At 43.6% G+C, this 18,283-nt stretch overlaps 1 protein-coding gene across 2 annotated transcripts; it reads right to left on the bottom strand.

The window, feature by feature from the left end:
- Positions 1-10,670: 10,670 nt before the first annotated feature.
- Positions 10,671-17,807, bottom strand: LOC123116529 (uncharacterized). Of its 2 annotated transcripts, none has more exons than XR_006457107.1 (2): positions 17,417-17,807; positions 10,671-10,785 (listed from the first exon to the last, which is right to left on the bottom strand). XR_006457107.1 is itself a non-coding variant. In XM_044537477.1 (2 exons), the coding sequence occupies exons 1-2, from the start codon at positions 15,618-15,620 to the stop codon at positions 10,721-10,723; spliced, it is 963 nt and encodes a 320-aa protein (XP_044393412.1). In that variant the 5' UTR covers positions 15,621-16,659; the 3' UTR covers positions 10,671-10,720. The 2 variants fall into 2 exon arrangements, 1 of the variants encoding a protein (XP_044393412.1); XM_044537477.1 differs by lacking the exon at positions 17,417-17,807 and adding an exon at positions 14,723-16,659.
- Positions 17,808-18,283: the final 476 nt, after the last annotated feature.

Genomic DNA, 18,283 nt, shown 5'->3' with positions numbered 1-18,283 from the left:
TATTTTATAGCCCCATCGTCAAACTCCTATGGCTAAGTGAGAGTGGAAAAGTCATATAGTCTGATTGCCTGGTTCACTGCACTGACACCTCCGTTACGGACCAAGACGTTGGGACAAGAGTGCTCATGTGCCATTCCGAACACCCCCGTAGCATCTACGTGGGGGCCGAAGCCGATGACTGGAAAACTCTCAGGAATACAAAAACGGCCGCACAGGAGGAAAGAACTTTCAAACAATGGCACAAATATATCACAAAGCCTTAATATATATAATAAATACATCTGGGTTGTTCGGGTACATTCATTCGAATATAATGTCCTTTGAGCATTGACCCTCTATCAAGCGAGCACCCTCTAGGACGTCATCTAAATAGCGCTCCGCGTGCGGTGGTCCTTGCCTTCAGGAGGACCCTCAACCACGATAATAGCGGCCTTCATCTTTGCCCAATGCATCTTGACGTGGGCGAAGGCCATCCGTGCACCTTCTATGCACACTGACCGCTTGATTGCATCAATTCGGGGCACGACATCAATGAGTCGCCGCACTAGGCTAAAATAGCTGCTCAGAATGAGTTCGGCTGGCCACATCTGGACTATGACCTCCTTCACGACCGCTTCGGACATCTTATGCAGCTCGGCCCACTGCGCCATTTGGTCGTTCAACAGCGCCGAGCACTCCCGCGTCGCGAATTGCGACCAGAACAGCTTCTCCATCGCATGCCCCTCCTGGGCTCAGTAGAATTGTGCAGCGTCGGCGGCGCTCTTCGGAAGATCCCCCAAGGCATCTGGAGACCTCCATAGTCGATTAAGCAAGGCATTCCTCTGATCACCAAACTTAGACTTTAAAAGAAAGGGCTTACCAGCCACTATCTGTCCGGCCTGTCGGTTCTGCTCACGAGCCGCTCGGGATTCGGATCTCGCCTCTTGGGCTTCCTGAAGGGCCTTGGCGAGTTTGTCCACCTTAGCTTTATTCTCCTCCTCGAGGAACTCGCACTTGCGGGTGGCATCCTTGAGCTCTTCCTCAACTTTGGATACTCCCTCCTCAAACTGGCGCCGGGTGGCCTGTTCGGCCTACAAATCAGCAGCCGTTTTCTCAGCGGCCTCATCGCTCACCCTTGCCTACTTCTTCGCACGGGCAAGGTCACTCCTGAGGGTCTCGACCTCAGCATCGCCATTTGCAATTATGCATATAGCAGCGCGTAAGCTTCAACTTAGCATTTGCAAACTAATTCAATTATATATGGAGTGCTTGAACCATACCCTGCGCCTCGTCGAGCCGCTTATTAATACAGATATTGTCCTCGTCGACCACCTACAGTTTCCGCTTCAGCTCAGAAACTTCGGCGGCCTAAGCGGTCACCGCTAATAGTGAAGCCTGTTTTTTGTCAAAAAGATAAGTATGTTATTTCCTGCGGATATCTATAGATCCTCTGTTCGCCCTCCTTCATGGGCCAAACAAAGTCTCAGGGGCTACTATCTATATACAGACATATTTTTCATATGGAAAGCGGCTAAAGACATTACATCGCATACCTCGAAGCCTGTTAGTAGGCTCGTGAAGGCTTCATTGAGCCCGCTCTTAGCGGACTGAACCTTCTCAACCTGGGTACAGTACTCCTCCAAGACGGACGCACTTTGCAGAGAGACCATCAGCATGTTCGGCGCCTCTACATTAGCAGAGGTCACCGCCGGAATACCCGTCTCTCCCTCCCACGGAGGGGCTTCCGATTCAATTCTGGAACTGTTTATGTCCCCGAAACAGTATCCGGCCGGGGGTCGGATGATCCAGGACCCCCGTCGCCGGTCTCCATGAGGGTTGCGCCCCTCATGTTCTCGGCAACCAAGGCGTTATCCTCTGGCGCCGTCTCGGTTCCCTCCCGCACTTCTCTGGAGCCCGTAGAAATCCTTTGGGACGACACCTCGGTGTTGTCCGCCCTAGGAGGCAAGGAAGCTTATGGAGGCGTCTCGCTCTCCATCTTCTTCGGCGAAAGATCCCCCAATGACGATGATTCTTGAGGGATGTCACGGGCCGGACTGAAACATGAAATTTGATATTATTCTTACAATTTATAAAAAGATTGGATGCGTGTAAGGCATCCTAAGGTACTTACGATTCTGCAAGGGGATTGGCTCGGGGGCGGTGCTTGGGGACAGCTTCAGTGCTCGAATCCGAATCATCCGAGAGGGATATCTTTCCCCTCTTGGACGCCCCCTCCTCTAGATCTATGGAGGCCGCCCTCTTTTTCCCTTTGAGATGTGGGTTATCTTCTTCCTCCTCCTCCTCCTCGTCCTCGTCGTCGTCTCCCTCGTGATAGGAAGGAGCCTCAGTTCCTCCATACATAGCGCCTGAAGTATCTTCGTGATGGAGGCCACCTTCGGCCTCTTTTCTGTTCTTCTTCTTGTCCTTCTTCACCAACGCCTGGTAGGGCGCTAGGACCAGCATCCTCATCAACATAGGCTCGGCTGGGTTTTGGGGGAGCAGGGCCGGACACTTAATCCGCTCCGCTTTCTTTATCCAACCCTATTCAAGAAATGGAATTTTCAGTACCCCTCCCTAAAATTGACGAGCTAAGTAATGTTTGGAAATATGATACTTACTGGGGATGCCGGATTGTTGCAGTCGAGGCCGGTGTCATCAGACGTCCTTGGCCACGTCTCCTGCTTCTTAAAGAGCAGCTTCCAAATCCCTTTGTGTGTCATGCCGAAGAATCATTGCAGGGTCCGTGGCCCTTCTGGATTAAACTCCCACATTTTGAGAGGTCGTCGTTGGCAGGGAAGAGCTCGTCGGATAAGCATCACCTGGATCACATCAGCAAGCGTGATGTCCTTTGCTATCATGCTCTTGATGCACTTTTGCAGCATCGATACTTCGTCAGGGGATCCCCAGTCTAGACCCTTGTTGGTCCAGGACGCGAGCCACAGCGGAGGCCCAGATTTGAAAGTAGGAGCAGCCGCCCACTTGGTGTCACATGGTTCGGTGATGTAGAACCACTCCTGCTGCCATACCTTGACGGTATCCACGAATCTCCCTTTGGCCAGGTAACATGGTTGAGCTTGCTCACCATGGCGCCGCTGCACTCGGCATGTTGGCCCTAGACCACCTTCGGCTTCACATTAAAGACCTTGAGCCAGAAGCCGAAGTGTGGGGGGACGCGGAGGAATGCCTCACACACGACGATGAACATCGAGATGTGGAGGAAGGAATTTGGGGCCAGATCATGGAAATCCAACCCATAGTAGAACATGAGACCTCAGACGAAGGGATGGAAGGCGAACCCAAGTCCTAGGAGGAAGTGGGGGATAAATACCACCCTCTCATCGGGCTCCGGGGTAGGGATGACCTGCCCCGGGGTTGGTAGTCTGTGTTTAATCTCCGCCGCCAGGTACCTCGCCTCGTGTTGATATTTGATGTCCTTCTCCATTACGGAGGAGGCCATCCACTTGCCCTGGAAAACCGGATCCGGTCATTGCTGGAGAAGTTGGGGCGGAGGGAAAGTTTAGAACTTGGGCGCTAGAGCTCGGGGACGGAAGGGCAAAGGAAGAAGACGTGAGGTGAACAGATGGGTCCTTGTCCTCTTATAGAGGCAGTGAATATCAAGCACCCCCTCATAAGCCTTAAATCTCACCGAGGAGACGTGCGAATGACACGGTTGGATTACCCAAGCCCGCATTGATGAGAATCCCGTAATAAGGGGACATGATCTCTGCTTTGACAAGATGTGTCAATGGACGTGCCTCGAAACGCTTAATGGGGGCTGTAAAATGGTTCCGAATAATAACAAGGCCAGAACATAATTAACGTCTCACCAAAAAGGTTGCCCGTGGACGTGACTTATTTTGTTTTAAGTATTGTTACTTTTATAGCTTAGGGTTGTAAGCAGGGCCGGATACAGCTCTTATGTGCGAAAGACTGCTTTTGAGTATTCGAAGAAGGAACCCGCCTTGCAATGTCGAAGACCATCTGCACGCTGGACACATCGTCATTGAAGCCCGATTCAGGGGCTACTGAGGGAGTCCTGGACTAGGGGGTCCTCGGGTGTCCGGGCTATGCGATATGGGCCGGACTGATGGGCCGCGAAGATACAAGACAGAAGGCCCTCCCTCATGTCCGGATGGGACTCTCCTTTGCATGGATGGCAAGCTTGGCATTCGGATCTTGCATTTTCCTTTCTCTGTAAACCGACTCTGTATAACCCTAGGTCCCTCTGGTGTCTACATAAACCGGAGGGTTTAGTCCGTAGGGGCAATCACAATCATACAGGCTCGACATCTAGGGTTTAGCCATTACGATATCGAGGTAGATCAACTCTTGTAACCCCTATACTCATCAAACTCAATCAAGCAGGAAGTAGGGTATTACCTCCATTAAGAGGGCCCGAACCTGGGTAAATGTCGTGTACCCTGCCTCATGTTACCTTTGATCCTTAGGCGCACAGTTCGGGACCCCCTACCCGAGATCTGCCGGTTTTGACACCGACAATCACTACTACCAAAAATCGCAGGCCGATCCAATCCAGAGGGATCTAACAATGGTTTCAGAGCCGTTTTGTTTTTTGTTTTTTTGGTAGAGCAAAAGCAAATCTCCACCCCTTCTCCCTCAAGAACCCTAGAAGGGCAGAAAATAAATAAATAAATAAGCAAAAGTCACCGAAGTAGGGCCTCGGGCCTCGCCGTTCCTCTCGGACGGGCATCGGCACACCGAGTCGTCCGGAAGAAGAACCACCGGAGTTAGCCCAAGGGCTCGCCGGAAAAGGAGAAGGGGGGCACCGCAGCCAAATCGCTCGACGGCGGCGTTCTCACCGCGAGGTGGACGTGCAGCCGGCGAGGGGGAAGGCCATGGCGCCTCCATCAGAACCTCTGCCGCAGTCGTCATCCAGATCAAGAAAGAGGAGGCGCTGGTGGTGGAGACAAAGAGGAGAGCACGAGAGCAAAAGGGGGCAGGAGAGGGTGGTGCGCGCGACGTGGTTGCTATCGTCGTTGTCACCGGCGACCAGCTAAAACTCATCGGTGGCCTCGAGCCCCAGCCACAGGAAAGAGAGGAGCGAGCGGCGTGGGGGTAGGAAAGGAATGAGCGAGGGTTTCAGTCGATCCCCTCGCTCCCTCGTTTTTTGATCAAGCGATCTCCACGCGAGATCGTCCTATCTGTTGGACGGCCAACATGGGTTGTTAGCAGCAAACCCTAGTGCACATTGGGCCAGTGGGTTGAAACTAAGTTGGGTTGTTGGCCGGCTGGACCAGGCCAAAGAGATAGCACTCGCGCCGGGCATTTTTGGGCCAAAAGAGAAGGAAGCCCAGCCATGCGCGCTCGGCTACTGTGTTTTTTCCGTTTTGTCTAGTTTTTTGGGCAAAGTTGATACAGCTTTCTTTCTATTCAAAATTATTCAAAGATTTTTTTAGAAAATAGAAAAGTAAAAGAAAAGTTTCTGAAAAGAAAAAAGTTCATGAATTTTTTAATTCATGTTTTCCGCTGCAAATAAATAAAAGTGCTCTTTTAAGAGTAAATATAACAAACAAAAAGTTCATGAATTTTTAATTCATGTTTTTCACTGCAAATTAAAACAAAAGTGCTCTTTAAAAAAGGTGAATAGAACTAAAGTAAAAGATTAAATTGTTGCTTTTCTAATGCAATTTTGAACCAACCGGTTAAAATTGCTTAGAGAGTAAAAGAGTACAGAATTGTTTCTGAATAGAATATTGTAAAGTTTCCGCTGCAAAGTAAAAGGTTTATCCTCCAATTAAATTGGAACCAACGGGAATATTTAATTGGAAGATTTGTTCTTAGAAATGTTAATGTTTTCCCCTGTGGGTGAAATCAGATTCAGATAGTTTTCGCTATGACAAAAGAAAGATATTTGTTTTAAAGATAAAATATGGTATTGTTATTTTCTGACCAACGTTGATGATAACAGTACTAAAATTCTATGAGTCTTATGTTTAAAGCTTAAATCTATGATAAATTTTGTATCAAAGTGATCAATTTTCAGAGAACAGATAAAGATCAAGAAGTGCTCTTGAACTAGAGAAATGAATATTTCTTGTTCCCACTGCAATAAAGTTGATGATGATTATTATTTCTTAGTAAAGTTGTTTAATAGAAGTACTATCATCACATTGTTTATGAGTTATATGCATTATTTCCATTTCCGCCCGATGGTGATATGGAATTAATGTAGAAAGATGATGTTTTATTCTAATTCTGCCCAATAGTGATTTAGAATATAAAAGAAAGTTTTAAAAGTTTAATGTGCATATTTTTTAACCAGATCAACACGGGGTTATTTTTATGCTCATTATTGTTGTTTATTGGATAATGTTTCTCAGACTAAAAAATTTCCATGCTTTCATTCGTGAAAGCGAATGGCTGGGTACTTGTGACCCAAAAGATGACCAAGAAAGGTCATAACGTGAAGGAGTATGTTCTTTCTAAAGAATGGTTTCAAAAGAAAAGAGATAGATCATTGAGAAGTCTTGGTTGACGAATGTCTTTCATGTACTCTCTATGAAGAAGATTTTTCAGTCAACATGATTTGAGATGAAACAAGCAACATGCGTTTTAATTTGACCAACGTCGGATCAAGCATGTGTGTCAAAGAGCATTCGGATTTATTCCTAAATTTGATGATTGAATATGCAGTCAAAAGAGCCAATTATCGCATTTATGTCCCTTATAGGGAATTAACCGCATGGCAGGAAAAGATTATTATGATAAAACCCGCATGGCAGAAAAGTCTGGGAAAATCCCTGCATAACCCGTATGGCGGCAGAAATTTTCCCAGACTTATCCTGTATGACAGGAGAAAGACATGATGACTCTGTGCTTTTAATGTGTCCCACCCTAGGGGAAAAGTATGGAGTAGCTATTATGCTTTCCTAGTATGGACCGTACACCTTATGTGTAACGGTCATTAAGCACTCAATAAATCCAAAGAGAATAAAAGTTGCAGATGAACCTAAAGATAAGAACGATATGCGAGTGTGACTTGCAAAGTACTAATGATAAAGAACTCTATTGAGTTTCTGAAATGGAATGAGGAAAAAGTACTCCCATACCAGTTAACAGATAACTTCATTTCGTATGAAGTAATCAAATAAATGAAGTAGATAATCAAAGTTTCCTCAATTCACAAGAGTTATGAATGGTTTTTTTGAAATTGTGGCAGAAAATTTCTTGCTACATTTCGAGGGGGAGAAAGAAATATGAGATACATTAAGAATGCTGAAACTCCCCTATACTTTAGATAATGTGATGCCCATTATGCATCTAAAGTGATCTATTAATGAAGAATGTGATTGTCTGGGGGAGTACGACGGTCATAATAATACCCCTAAAGAAAAAGAAATAGTTGTATTCCTGGATCTTTTACAGTTTCTGAAAGCACACTAAGAAATACTAAGACGGTGCTTAAAGTGCCATAAAGAAGAAAGTTTTAACAAAATAAACCCAGATAATAAAGTTTAAATATACGCCATTTTTAGTGAAGATGGAGTAATCCAAGGGAGCATGTTGTATGACCTATACAACACCTGTTGTTAGCTCTATAAAGGAGTAATGAGTAAACATGGATCTTGTGATAAAGGTCCCTGTAAAACCTATTGCCTCTTGGAAATGAAATACTATACAATTAATTTGCCTCTTGGCAATGACAGAGCAACAACAACTCCATATGAAAGAAGTGCCAGTACCTGAGACACAGATGGTCTCACGGAATGAGAAAATCAGGTACTTCTGATTACTATAAAGTCTATGTTAATGGAGGTTGATCCCACCTCATTTAAAGCGCTCAATCGAGCTTTGAGAAGTTTATGTTTGTCTAAATGATAAGGGACTATGTGAGATGAAATAAAATTGGTGAATCCCGATGATGTTTGGGACTCATAAGTAATTTCCAATGGAGCCAAAACCGTAGGCTGTAAAGGGTCTACAAGGTCAATGTGACTCCAAAGGAAATATGTAAAGGTGTAAAGCACGACTTAAATTGAAAGATTTTTTGCAAAGAGAATGAATAGATTATAATGAGTGTCAGTGGCACATCATGATCGACATCATGATCTGAGTTACATTAGATGAAAGTAAAGAACACAAGGGATACTGCTTCAAGAAGTCTTTTATGGACTAGAGCAAGTCTCTAGACAGTGGCATTTAAAGTTAGTAGAATCAGATGTTATTTTGGGTTAAATAAAATGAGAGGACAATTGTATTCATGCAAATTTATAGAATGGGAAATTCATTTCCTAATCCTGTGCATGTGGATGACGTCCTACTTCCTAGCGGTCATGTCAATCTACTGCAGGAGAAGAAAATAAGTTCTTGTTCCCAAATTTCAAAAGAATGTTCTCGGTAGAGTGTCTCTCGTTATAATTATCGAGACTCACCAAGAAAAGAATAAAAGGGGTTTTAGGAATGTCGCATGGACATGCTAAGAAAGGTCTCTAAAGTATGCATGCGAGAAAACCTACGCCTGTTCTTATAGTCAAGGGTAATGGAACTGGAAACTATGGTGTTCCAAAACTTGATGAGAAAAGATTGAAAATGGATATGGTGCCATATGCTTCAGTCGTTGGAAGCTCAATATATACCCTGACATAGTCCGCGTATCCGGGTTGTTTTGGCAATGTCCAGTCCATATATAGACCACTGGAATGGAGTCAAAGATATCGGCCTCATGCTGAAAGAAATAAGTGCTCTCAAAAGATTATGAGTACAAAGACAAGACTTGTGAAATGTATAGAGAAATCCACAATTGTCGCTAACTTTCACACTTCGAGTTTTGGTGTGGAAAAGCTCCAAAGAATGACACAATTATCATCAATGTGATGCAAAAACATGTTATAGCTTGATGTGAGGCTGAGGGACAGGCAAAATGGTTAAGAAGACATGTACCCGAAGTTGATAATGGTTGACAACAGCGATAACCATTTTAAGTTTTACGCTCCTATGACAATGAGTCAAGTGTTGATGCCAAACACACTGACATAGAGTTATGCGTTGTAAAGGAGAAAGTCCGGAATTATGTAGAAATGCTTGAAGCATAAAAGCAAAAGACAAGTGTTTGCAGATCTACTTATTAAAGGCTTACCGCCCAGTGTGTTCGAAGAACACACAACCGACATGGGTTTTATGGTATAGTCTAAGATTTCCAGACAATAAAAGGGACCAAGGTTAAAGAATTTGTTTCAAAACAGAGAGGTATGTTGTGGCTGTCTGATTCTATCGGCAATTGAGTCGTGACGACGAAACATGTTCTATGTATTGATCTGTTATGAAACGAGTAAAGTAAAAGTATAAGGTCAAAAGTAAAAGTGGAGGTCAAGGGGGAGAATGTTAGGATGATCTCCATGATGTGGGCCCAATGGCCCACCGGGCCCTTAGATCCACACCGTGATCGAGGGTGCTCAACCCACTATGGTGGACGGGCCCATGTCACTTGCACTATATATAAAGAGGTGGGGGTCGGTGGCTCGAGATACGAGGTTCGACACCACGCCGTACACTCCGCCTACATCCCCTACCGATCTAGGGTCAGTGCAGTGCTGACGGGAAGCACCGCCACTACTCTCTGTCCACTCATTGCCGCCATCACCACCCCACCATGGCCACTGGCGGCAGCTCATCGCACCAAGGAGAAGGTAATTCCTATCACTACTACCGAAAATCGTAGGCCGATCCGATCCAGAGGGATCTAACAGCAAAAACAGACCAGATCTCGCCATCGAGGTTCGGTCAACATCATTTATGAAAAAGGTTGGTGGCTCTCTCCTATATCATGTCCACATACTACATCCCGACAAAAAATAGACATATGTTGGAGCTATTTGCCGGTCTCCCTTAGAGATGCCCTAAGGACAGGAATGTGGACGTCGCCAGCAGGTCACTCCATCCAATTAATGGCCGGGCTTCACACCAACAATTACGCTCGACCCTCCTTTTTATCCCTACAGAGTGCACCGAGAGATCTATCGGCATTTTTGTGATTAGTTTATCTCAAATATCTCATAATTGCTACGACATGTGATATACCCATTTTCAACCACAAGTCGATGATCAAGAAAGGCGCAATGGTATGCATGGTTGGTGCATGACCGAACAAGCAGCAAGGTTCTTTTTCTCTTCAATTTTTATCCTTCTCCATTCATCTGAAGCACACGCTCTTTCGGTTTGCTTCTTGCACTCAATCTTGGCATGAGGTTTATAGCATCTTCGCTCTTATTTCCGGTTGGTATCAAGGTGAAAACATGTTTCAACCAATTAGATATACTCCATAATCCACCTTGACGCCAAAGCCAATGCAAAAGCCCAAATTACATATACATAGTTTTTCCCAGATTACCAACGTCCACCGACGGTGATGCTGCGCGCAGCAGCTTCAGCTGCTGAGCTGCTCCCTCCATTCAGAAGCGCCGCTCTAGTTTTTTTGAGCAACAGAGGGTTTCCCCTCCGATTTCCATTAGAGAAACCAACATGCAAAGTATCCAAACATGTTGTCGAAATCACTGCGGATAAGATCTAGCCCTATTACATTTCAGAGAAGTCTCACATCATAACAAGGCCAAAACAGGAAACTACATAAGATAACACAACAACAAAGGTAGGCACAAAAGATTAGCCTCATACGCAGATCTTCCACTTCACTTCACTTCGTCGAAGCACCAAAAGTAGAAGTCTTTTTTTACCCCCGTCATTGCTAGATTCGAAGTACTCCAAAATGCCAGCCTTGTAGACATCACTTGCTACTTGCATGATGAGTTTTTCTCCCAGCATCAACATTCTTTCCCCTGGGCACCTTTTCTGCAAAACAGCCCAGTCAGAAATCCACCCACACATCATTTTCACAATTCCCATTGGGCCAGAAATCATTTTTCTATCAAACACAATGTCATTTCTACATCTCCAGATCGCCCACAACAGCACTGAGACGCCAACCAGTATAAGTTTCTTGCTATCTTTCTGGAAATTTTGCAGCCATTTTCCCAAACAGTCATTAAGGTCTCTAGGAGTACATTTCAGATCAAACGCACATCTCACTAGAGCCCAGATGATTCTGGCTACTGAGCAAGAGAAAAACAGATGATCAATCATTTCATCTTTGCCACAAAACACACAATGGTTATCACCTTTCCAGCCTCTTTTTAGCAAGTTATCTCTAGTGAGTATACTTTTTCTAGCCAAAAGCCAAAGAAAGAATCTAATCTTAGTAGGAACTTTAATTTTCCACAGGAATTTCCTACGGAACCATACGTCAGATTTGATCAGATATCTGTATAGCAATTTAACAGTGAATTTTTTATCAGTGGTCAACATCCACATAGGCTTATCCCCCATGCATCAAAACTTCCTCACATCTCGCTCTCATGTTACTCCAAAGTTGCTCAGTATCCCCATAAAGAGATCTCCTGAAGGTAAAACCACCCCATCCTTTATCAATAGCTTCTCTAACTATAATCCCCTGGTCATTACTAATGAAAAACAAAGAGGGGTAAGCCTCTTTGAGGGATTAATCCCCAACCCACCAGTCAACCCAAAACCTGGTGTTCCTGCCATCTCCCAATTTCTTCTTAACATGTGGATAGAAATATTTCCTAATTTTCAAGATGTCAGACCAAAATTGGGAATCCCCACTTTTATGTTTAATTCCAGAGAGATATTTCTCCCCAGCATTTTTTAACAATCCCCTGCCAAAAGCCCTCAACATTCTGTAGTTTCCATAACCACTTAGCTAATAGAGCTATCTTAAACATTTCAATATTGGTCATCCCCAGGCTTCCTTGTTGCTTTGGGAGACATTAGGTTTTCCAATTCACCAGATGGTATTTTCTTTTCTCTTCTTTTGATTGCCACACCATCCTAGCTCTGTAAAGTCCACCTTTTTTCTAACTCCAGCTGGCAGGAGATAAAAAGACATCATGTATATAGGGATATTAGATAAACAGGATTGCACCAAAGTGACTCTTCCTGCAATATTTAGAAGTCTACCCTGCCAGCAGGCACATCTTTTCTCAATTTTATCAGTAACATTCTTCCACATTTTGTTTCTGATTCTCTTGTTAGATACAGGCAAGCCAAGATATTTCAGGGGGGTTTCCCCCAGAATGCAGGTGAATATCCCCTGATACAAATCTTTTTTCTCTCTGCCCCCCCCCAAATAAAAATATTTCACTTTTATGGAAATTTACTGTCAAGCCAGACATCTATTCAAAAGCAGTTAAAATAAATTTTAAATATTTGGCAGAATCTTCATCATCTTGTATCAAAAAATGGTATCATCTGCATATTGCAGCATATTGACCCCATTTTCATGGTAATCAGTGAGGACTCCTTTCACAAACCCTTCCTCTCTAGCTCTATCTAAAATGATGGCAAGAGCATCAACTGCCAGATCAAATAGCAGAGGGGATAAAGAATCTCCCTGTCTTAGCCCCTTAAAGGTTTTGAAGTAAGGTCCTATGTCATCATTCACTTTAACTCCTACATGCCCACCTCTCATAGTGTGTAACACCCAGTCACACCATTTGTCAGGGAAGTTTTTTAATTTGAGCATCTTATGAACAAACGGCCACTTGATTTTGTCATATACTTTTTCAAAGTCAACTTTGAACAGCATAGCACTTTGCTTTTTATTTTGTATAGAATTGAGAGCCTCATGCAAAATTACCACTCCCTCCAGAATATATCTACCTTTGACAAAAGCAGTTTGGATGGGAGAAATGATAGGATTGACTACTTTGCTCAGTTTGTTCATAAGTATTTTAGTGATAATCTTGAAACTGACATTTAAAATATAAATTGGTCTAAAGTTTTGAATTTGTTTAGCATCTTTAACTTTTGGAACTAGGGTAAAAATCCCATAGTTCAATCTAGCCAGATCAACTTTGCCACTATGGAAGTCATCTAAAATAGCTTTCAAATCTGTCTAAAGAAACTCCCAAACATGTTGGTAAAAGTCTACAGCAAATCCATCAGGCCCTGGTCTTTTGTTTTTTTCCATAGTGAAAACCACATCTCTAATTCTTCCAAACTAAAAGGTTTAACCAAATCATTTTCTTCCTGTGTGGAAGTCCCCACAGGGTTTTGAATATCCAAATTGATATTGGATATATGAGGACCAAACAGAGTTTTATAGTAATTGGTTACATGTTCCATGAGTTTGGTATCCCCCTCAATGGGCTCACCCTCATGCTCTAGTGTAGTAATCCAGTTTTTCCTTCTTCTGCCATTAACCTTGGCATGACAGTACCTAGTATTAGAGTCTCCCTCTTTTATCTCCTTATCTTTATATTTTTTAGCCATTTAATTTCTTCCATCTTATAAATGTCCTTCAGTTCTTTCTTCCAATTTTTCTGAATCTCTCCATCTTGAGCACTAAGGCCACTAGTTTCAGCTTTTTTGTCAATCTCATCCAGTAACTCTAGTAAATCTTTTTTTCTTTTTCTGTAAGCAGCATTAGCATTAATAATCCACACCCTTATTTTCTGCCTGATGTTCCTTAGTTTTGTTTGCCAAATGTCTAGGCTAGAGCCTTTACATTTAATGTTCCAATTTTTTTTCCACAAATTCCCTAAAACCTTCCATGAGCATCCAGGCATTTTCAAATCTGAATATGGGCTAGATTTTTCTATGATCCCCAGTGTCTAATAGCAGAGGGGTGTGATCGAAAATTTCCCTTTCCATGGCATTCACCATAGCCAGGGGGTATTTGTCTTCCCAATCTGGACAGATTAAAATTCTGTCGAGTTTCTCATAGGTGGGATCAGGCAGGTTGTTTGCCCAGGTATATTTTCTCCCATTCAAAGGAAGATCTCTGAGTCCAGCATGCTCAATGATAGCATTGAAAACAAAACTAAAATGATCTAGTCCTCCAGGATTGTTCTTTAGTGAACTATTCCTGATCAGGTTAAACTCCCCCCCTATCATGCAAGGTTGTGTATTATCTTATAGAACCTAGACAATTCCGCCAAAAAGGCTGCTTTTCCATTTTTTTGGGGCATCACCATATACTATGACCAGATTCCAACTAAATTTGGATATTTTATCAAACAAATGTATTTTAATGAAATGTGACCCTGTTTCCACCTGAATAATATCAAAGCAGTCATTATTAACTCCTACTAAGATTCCCCCAGATTTACCTCTAGGGGCAATCCATTCCCAGAGAAAACTTCTTCCTCCAGCAAGGTTATGTAGTTCATTTTTTGTGAAGTCACTCTTGATGGTTTCCTGGAGTCCAACAAAATCTAATTGTTTCTCCAAAATGGTATCTCTAATCAAGTTTCTTTTAATATCCTTCCCAATCCCTCTGACATTCCAGAACATGCCTCTCATTTTTTTCCTTTTATGATTTTTCACTCTAGTCCCCCCACTCAAGATGGATTTTTCCCCAACACTAAAGGCTGGCATCCCACCTCTCATTTTTCTGTTGCTAGAAAAGATCTTTTTCAATTTGTCATAATGTTCTATCTCTATATCCTCCTCAAAATTATCTCCTTCTGAACATAAGTCCTCTAACTCAACATCTCCAATGTCAATAATACTTGGAGAGTCATCTTTTTTCTCTCCCCTTTTTTCATTGATTATTTTTTGGAGATACATATCTCTTCTAGCCCTCTCCATGGTAGAAATCAGGTCTAGTTCTATGCAACCATATCTAGTGCACATCCCAAACCAATTCCAACCTTGTTAGCCATATCATATAAAGAAATTTTTTCATCACAAAGAACAGAATCCTTACCATAATTGTCTTTTTCAGCCGCCCTTTCCTTGGCCAGGTCTTCTATTTTAGCATCTTTTTTATCCAGGTTTCTATCACTTCTTCTAGCAGGTCCCTCTTTATATTTATCCTTGTCTCCCTCCTCCTTCTTGTGAATTCCTAATTTTGTGCCTAGAGATTCCACTGAATCTTGACTAGCTGAGTAATTCACAGGTTCTACATAAGCATCTTCAGGTGTGTTATCCTGGGATATTTTAGATTCCATCTCATTTTTCTCACCTAAATCTTCTCCATAGATCTCTTTCTCTTTCCAAGCATCAATTTTTTCCCTGCACTTGTTTATCAACTCTTGCTGACCTTGGATCATATCCTGCAGACTCCTCTTCTCAGTTTCCCAAATAGCAGTCTTTTTTTTGTCCACAGCTTTCCAAGCATCATTCCTGCACTTGATTTCTTCAACTTCTTGAAACTTTTTGAGAACTTTATCCAGCTCCACCTCTACTTTCTTTCTCAAGCCCACCTCTAGCAAGTAATCTTTCCGCATCTTCAATATCTCCTCATTTTTTTGTTGCATCTCCTCAAATTTTTTGAGTCCTACACTTCCCATGGAGATGTTTTCCTTGATCCCATCAGCTCCCAACTCACCAATCTTGATTTTTTTCTGACCTCCCATAGTTGTTCCATCAAGTTCAGTTTCCATGTTCTCAAACTTTCTTTTTTCTTCATACCACCCTTGTTCGATCACCTCTTCCAACTCAATGTTGATTCTATATATGATCAGGTCCTTGTCAGTAATCTCAGTATGATGGGGGATTTTTCCAAAGTCTCTGACTCCCACTTTAGCCCTGATTATCTCTTTCAGAATAGTGGACATATCAATTTCCAAAACAGGAACAAGAGAAGCAGCCACCTCACACATTCCAAAAAAATGTCTGAAACATTCAGGGATTTTCCCAAACTGCACCCACACTGTGTGCAATTTGCCAATAGCTTGAGTGTCATAAGTCTAGTTGTCCACATTAATCACAGCATTGGTCCCCAGCAAATTGAAATTTCCAAATTTGTGAAGTTCTGCCAGTTTGCTCTTGCTAGGAAATCTCATCAAGTAAGCTTTGTCTCCATGTTTTTTGCATCTCCATTGCCAGTTTCAGCTAAACAAGTAGTTGAACCCCTCCAAGAATTGAGTTTCATTAATCTCCCCAGAAGATATGTTCACAATGGCCATAGGGTTAGTCTGTTCACTACTAACAACTTCTTTAGAATTTTGAACCAACAGCGCTCCTAAACCTCTAGCTGCATATCCAATAAATTTGGGGGTTGGCTTGATTTGCTTCAGCCAAGCACATTCCTCAGTGATGTGAGAGTTCTTGCCACAAATGATAAAATTGGGCAACTTGCAATCTCTAATCAGATGTCTGGTGTCCTTGCACTTGTTGCACAACACTCTAAAGTTCCCACCAGCTTTGTTTTGATCCAAGCTCTCCCTCTGGCCAAACCTGTTGTTCTGAAACCATCCTTTCTGCCCTTGCATATTCCCACATCTATGATAGCTTCACTTTTTTCCATGGGATCTTTCCCTCATGCAAGCTATTTCTTAGTCTCATCAGACAGGTTAATTCTACTGCTTCCGGGGGGAAAACAATTCCACCCCCAGACGAGCTTTCCATCTTTTGTTGGGCCATCTAGGCCATGAGAGCCCCAAACCACTGGTGTTGTTGGATCTGATCGAAAGAGGGAGAAGGCATCACCACATCCTCTTTGCCTTCGAGATCTCTAGCCCTCTGATCCTCTTCCATCCTCTTCACAGATTCTTCCTTGGAGCTTGAAGGAAGCTTTAGATCTGCCATCCCTCTCCTCTCTTCCTCCACTTGTTGATCAGATTTCCCTGTCTCCTCCCTGTACCCAAATCTTCCACTTCCTCTCTCATAGTTGGGGTAATTTTCTCTAAATCTTTCAAGTTCTTCCTTTCTTCTGTACTGGAAATTTTCCCTCCCTCCCCTATTGAATCTCCCCCCTGATATCCTCCAGCCCCCCTGTTCATCATCTCTCTCTCTTCACTTTCACCCAGTGGCGGCGGGGGAAGGGGAAACCCTAAATCCTCAAGGGGATTGCACTCTCTCTCAAAACAGAGGAGAGGCGGACTATTTATAGTCAGGAAGGCTTGGGAAAGCATATTGCTAAAACCCGCCTCCCCTTTTGCTTTGTCCATTTTTTGCTCATCTTTATCAGTCGCCTTTTTACCCCAAGTAGGGGAAGATATACCATATCTACTCGTAATCCCTACATGCATTGATACTTGACATCTATCAATGACCATATTATCTAGATGTACAACATCACTTGACCAGAAATCTGGAATTTGTACATAATTTGCACAATTCATTTTTTCAGATATGGAGATACTTCTTCTAACCAGGTCTGGATCGACCTTGCGACTGGATTCTATAATAGATCCAGCGCCATAATTTTTACCATTTTTTCTGATAGATTTGTTGAAATCAATATCTCTCACCTTATTTTGATTTTTTCCACTAGTTCCCCCACCCACTTTCATTCCTGAATATGTTTCCCCAGAGACAAGACCAAAACATGGTCTATTTTCAATATTATCCCCATTTTCTGCAGGCAATTGACTTTGCTTGTTCATTCTATTTTTTCCAACAGAAATCTCTGTTTCACAATCGACAAGATATTTACTGGGAGAAGAAATTTTACCTTGCAGCACTGACGAGGGACCAGCATCCCCATCAGAGACCTCACCAACGAGCAGCCAGAAGCGACTGCCCACCGGCGAGGCTCCTATCCCCGCACGTGGCGGGATCGTCTTATCACCAGCGGCCACCTCGCCTTCCTCTTCCTCGCACCAGGCTTCACTCCCTCTTCTGTAGCGCTGGCCATCGGATCCCCCATCACCTCCTCCTTCACCGCTAGAGCAGGCCCTATAGGAGCAGGCACCAGAAGCGTCGCTCTAGTTCCCCGCAAAAAAAGTGTCGCTCTAGCTGTGAGCTTCCTCTACCTGGTCCTGCTGTTTCTGTGCCCGGCCGGTCTATTTGTTAAAGTTGCTCACCACCACTCGAGTGCGGCGGACCTGCCATGGAGCCGGAGGACCTAGCTTACGCTTAGCTTAAGCTGGGCAGCAGCTAGTGAGTGAGCACACGTATCGTCCGACGGTGACAGGAACATGGTGGTAGTAATGAGTACTCCAGTACTATTAGTACGTGGTTGAGTGGTTGTGTCCTGTACGTGACGATGTAGCGTAGAGCCTCCGCTAATCAGTCTGTCATTAGGATGAAAATCATGCTGTTTTTCTACAACAAGATCCACCAAGTACAAACCTGCCTGCGCGCGCATGAGCCCTGCCGCGGCAAATAAAAAGGCTCTGGCTCTGCGCGACAGCGACACCGACGGCTTCTCATTTGGCCACCCACCACGCCATCCATTGATCAACCCCTCACGTCAGTCACACGGACGCACAAACTCACACCTGACAGCAACTCATCTTTCTTCGCTTTGTTGTTTTCATTCATGCTGTACCACCGGCTAATGGCTGTGCAGTTGTATGGACCTGTGGCCTCTCCACCC

The sequence above is a fragment of the Triticum aestivum genome, chromosome 5B (assembly GCF_018294505.1).
Source record: "Triticum aestivum cultivar Chinese Spring chromosome 5B, IWGSC CS RefSeq v2.1, whole genome shotgun sequence".
In the NCBI taxonomy this organism is placed as follows: domain Eukaryota; kingdom Viridiplantae; phylum Streptophyta; class Magnoliopsida; order Poales; family Poaceae; genus Triticum; species Triticum aestivum.
Note: the sequence above shows the minus strand (reverse complement) of the source record. Positions and strands in the feature narration are given on the sequence as shown.

Bases quoted from the DNA above. Each gene is read 5' to 3' on its own strand.
- LOC123116529 (XM_044537477.1), bottom strand. From the start codon at position 15,620: ATGTGTGAGGTGGCTGCTTCTCTTGTTCCTGTTTTGGAAATTGATATG. The intron at 10,786-14,722 runs GTAAGGATTCTG...GCTGTTTTGCAG, and splicing joins GGCTGAAAAAGACAATTATG to AAAAGGTGCCCAGGGGAAAG.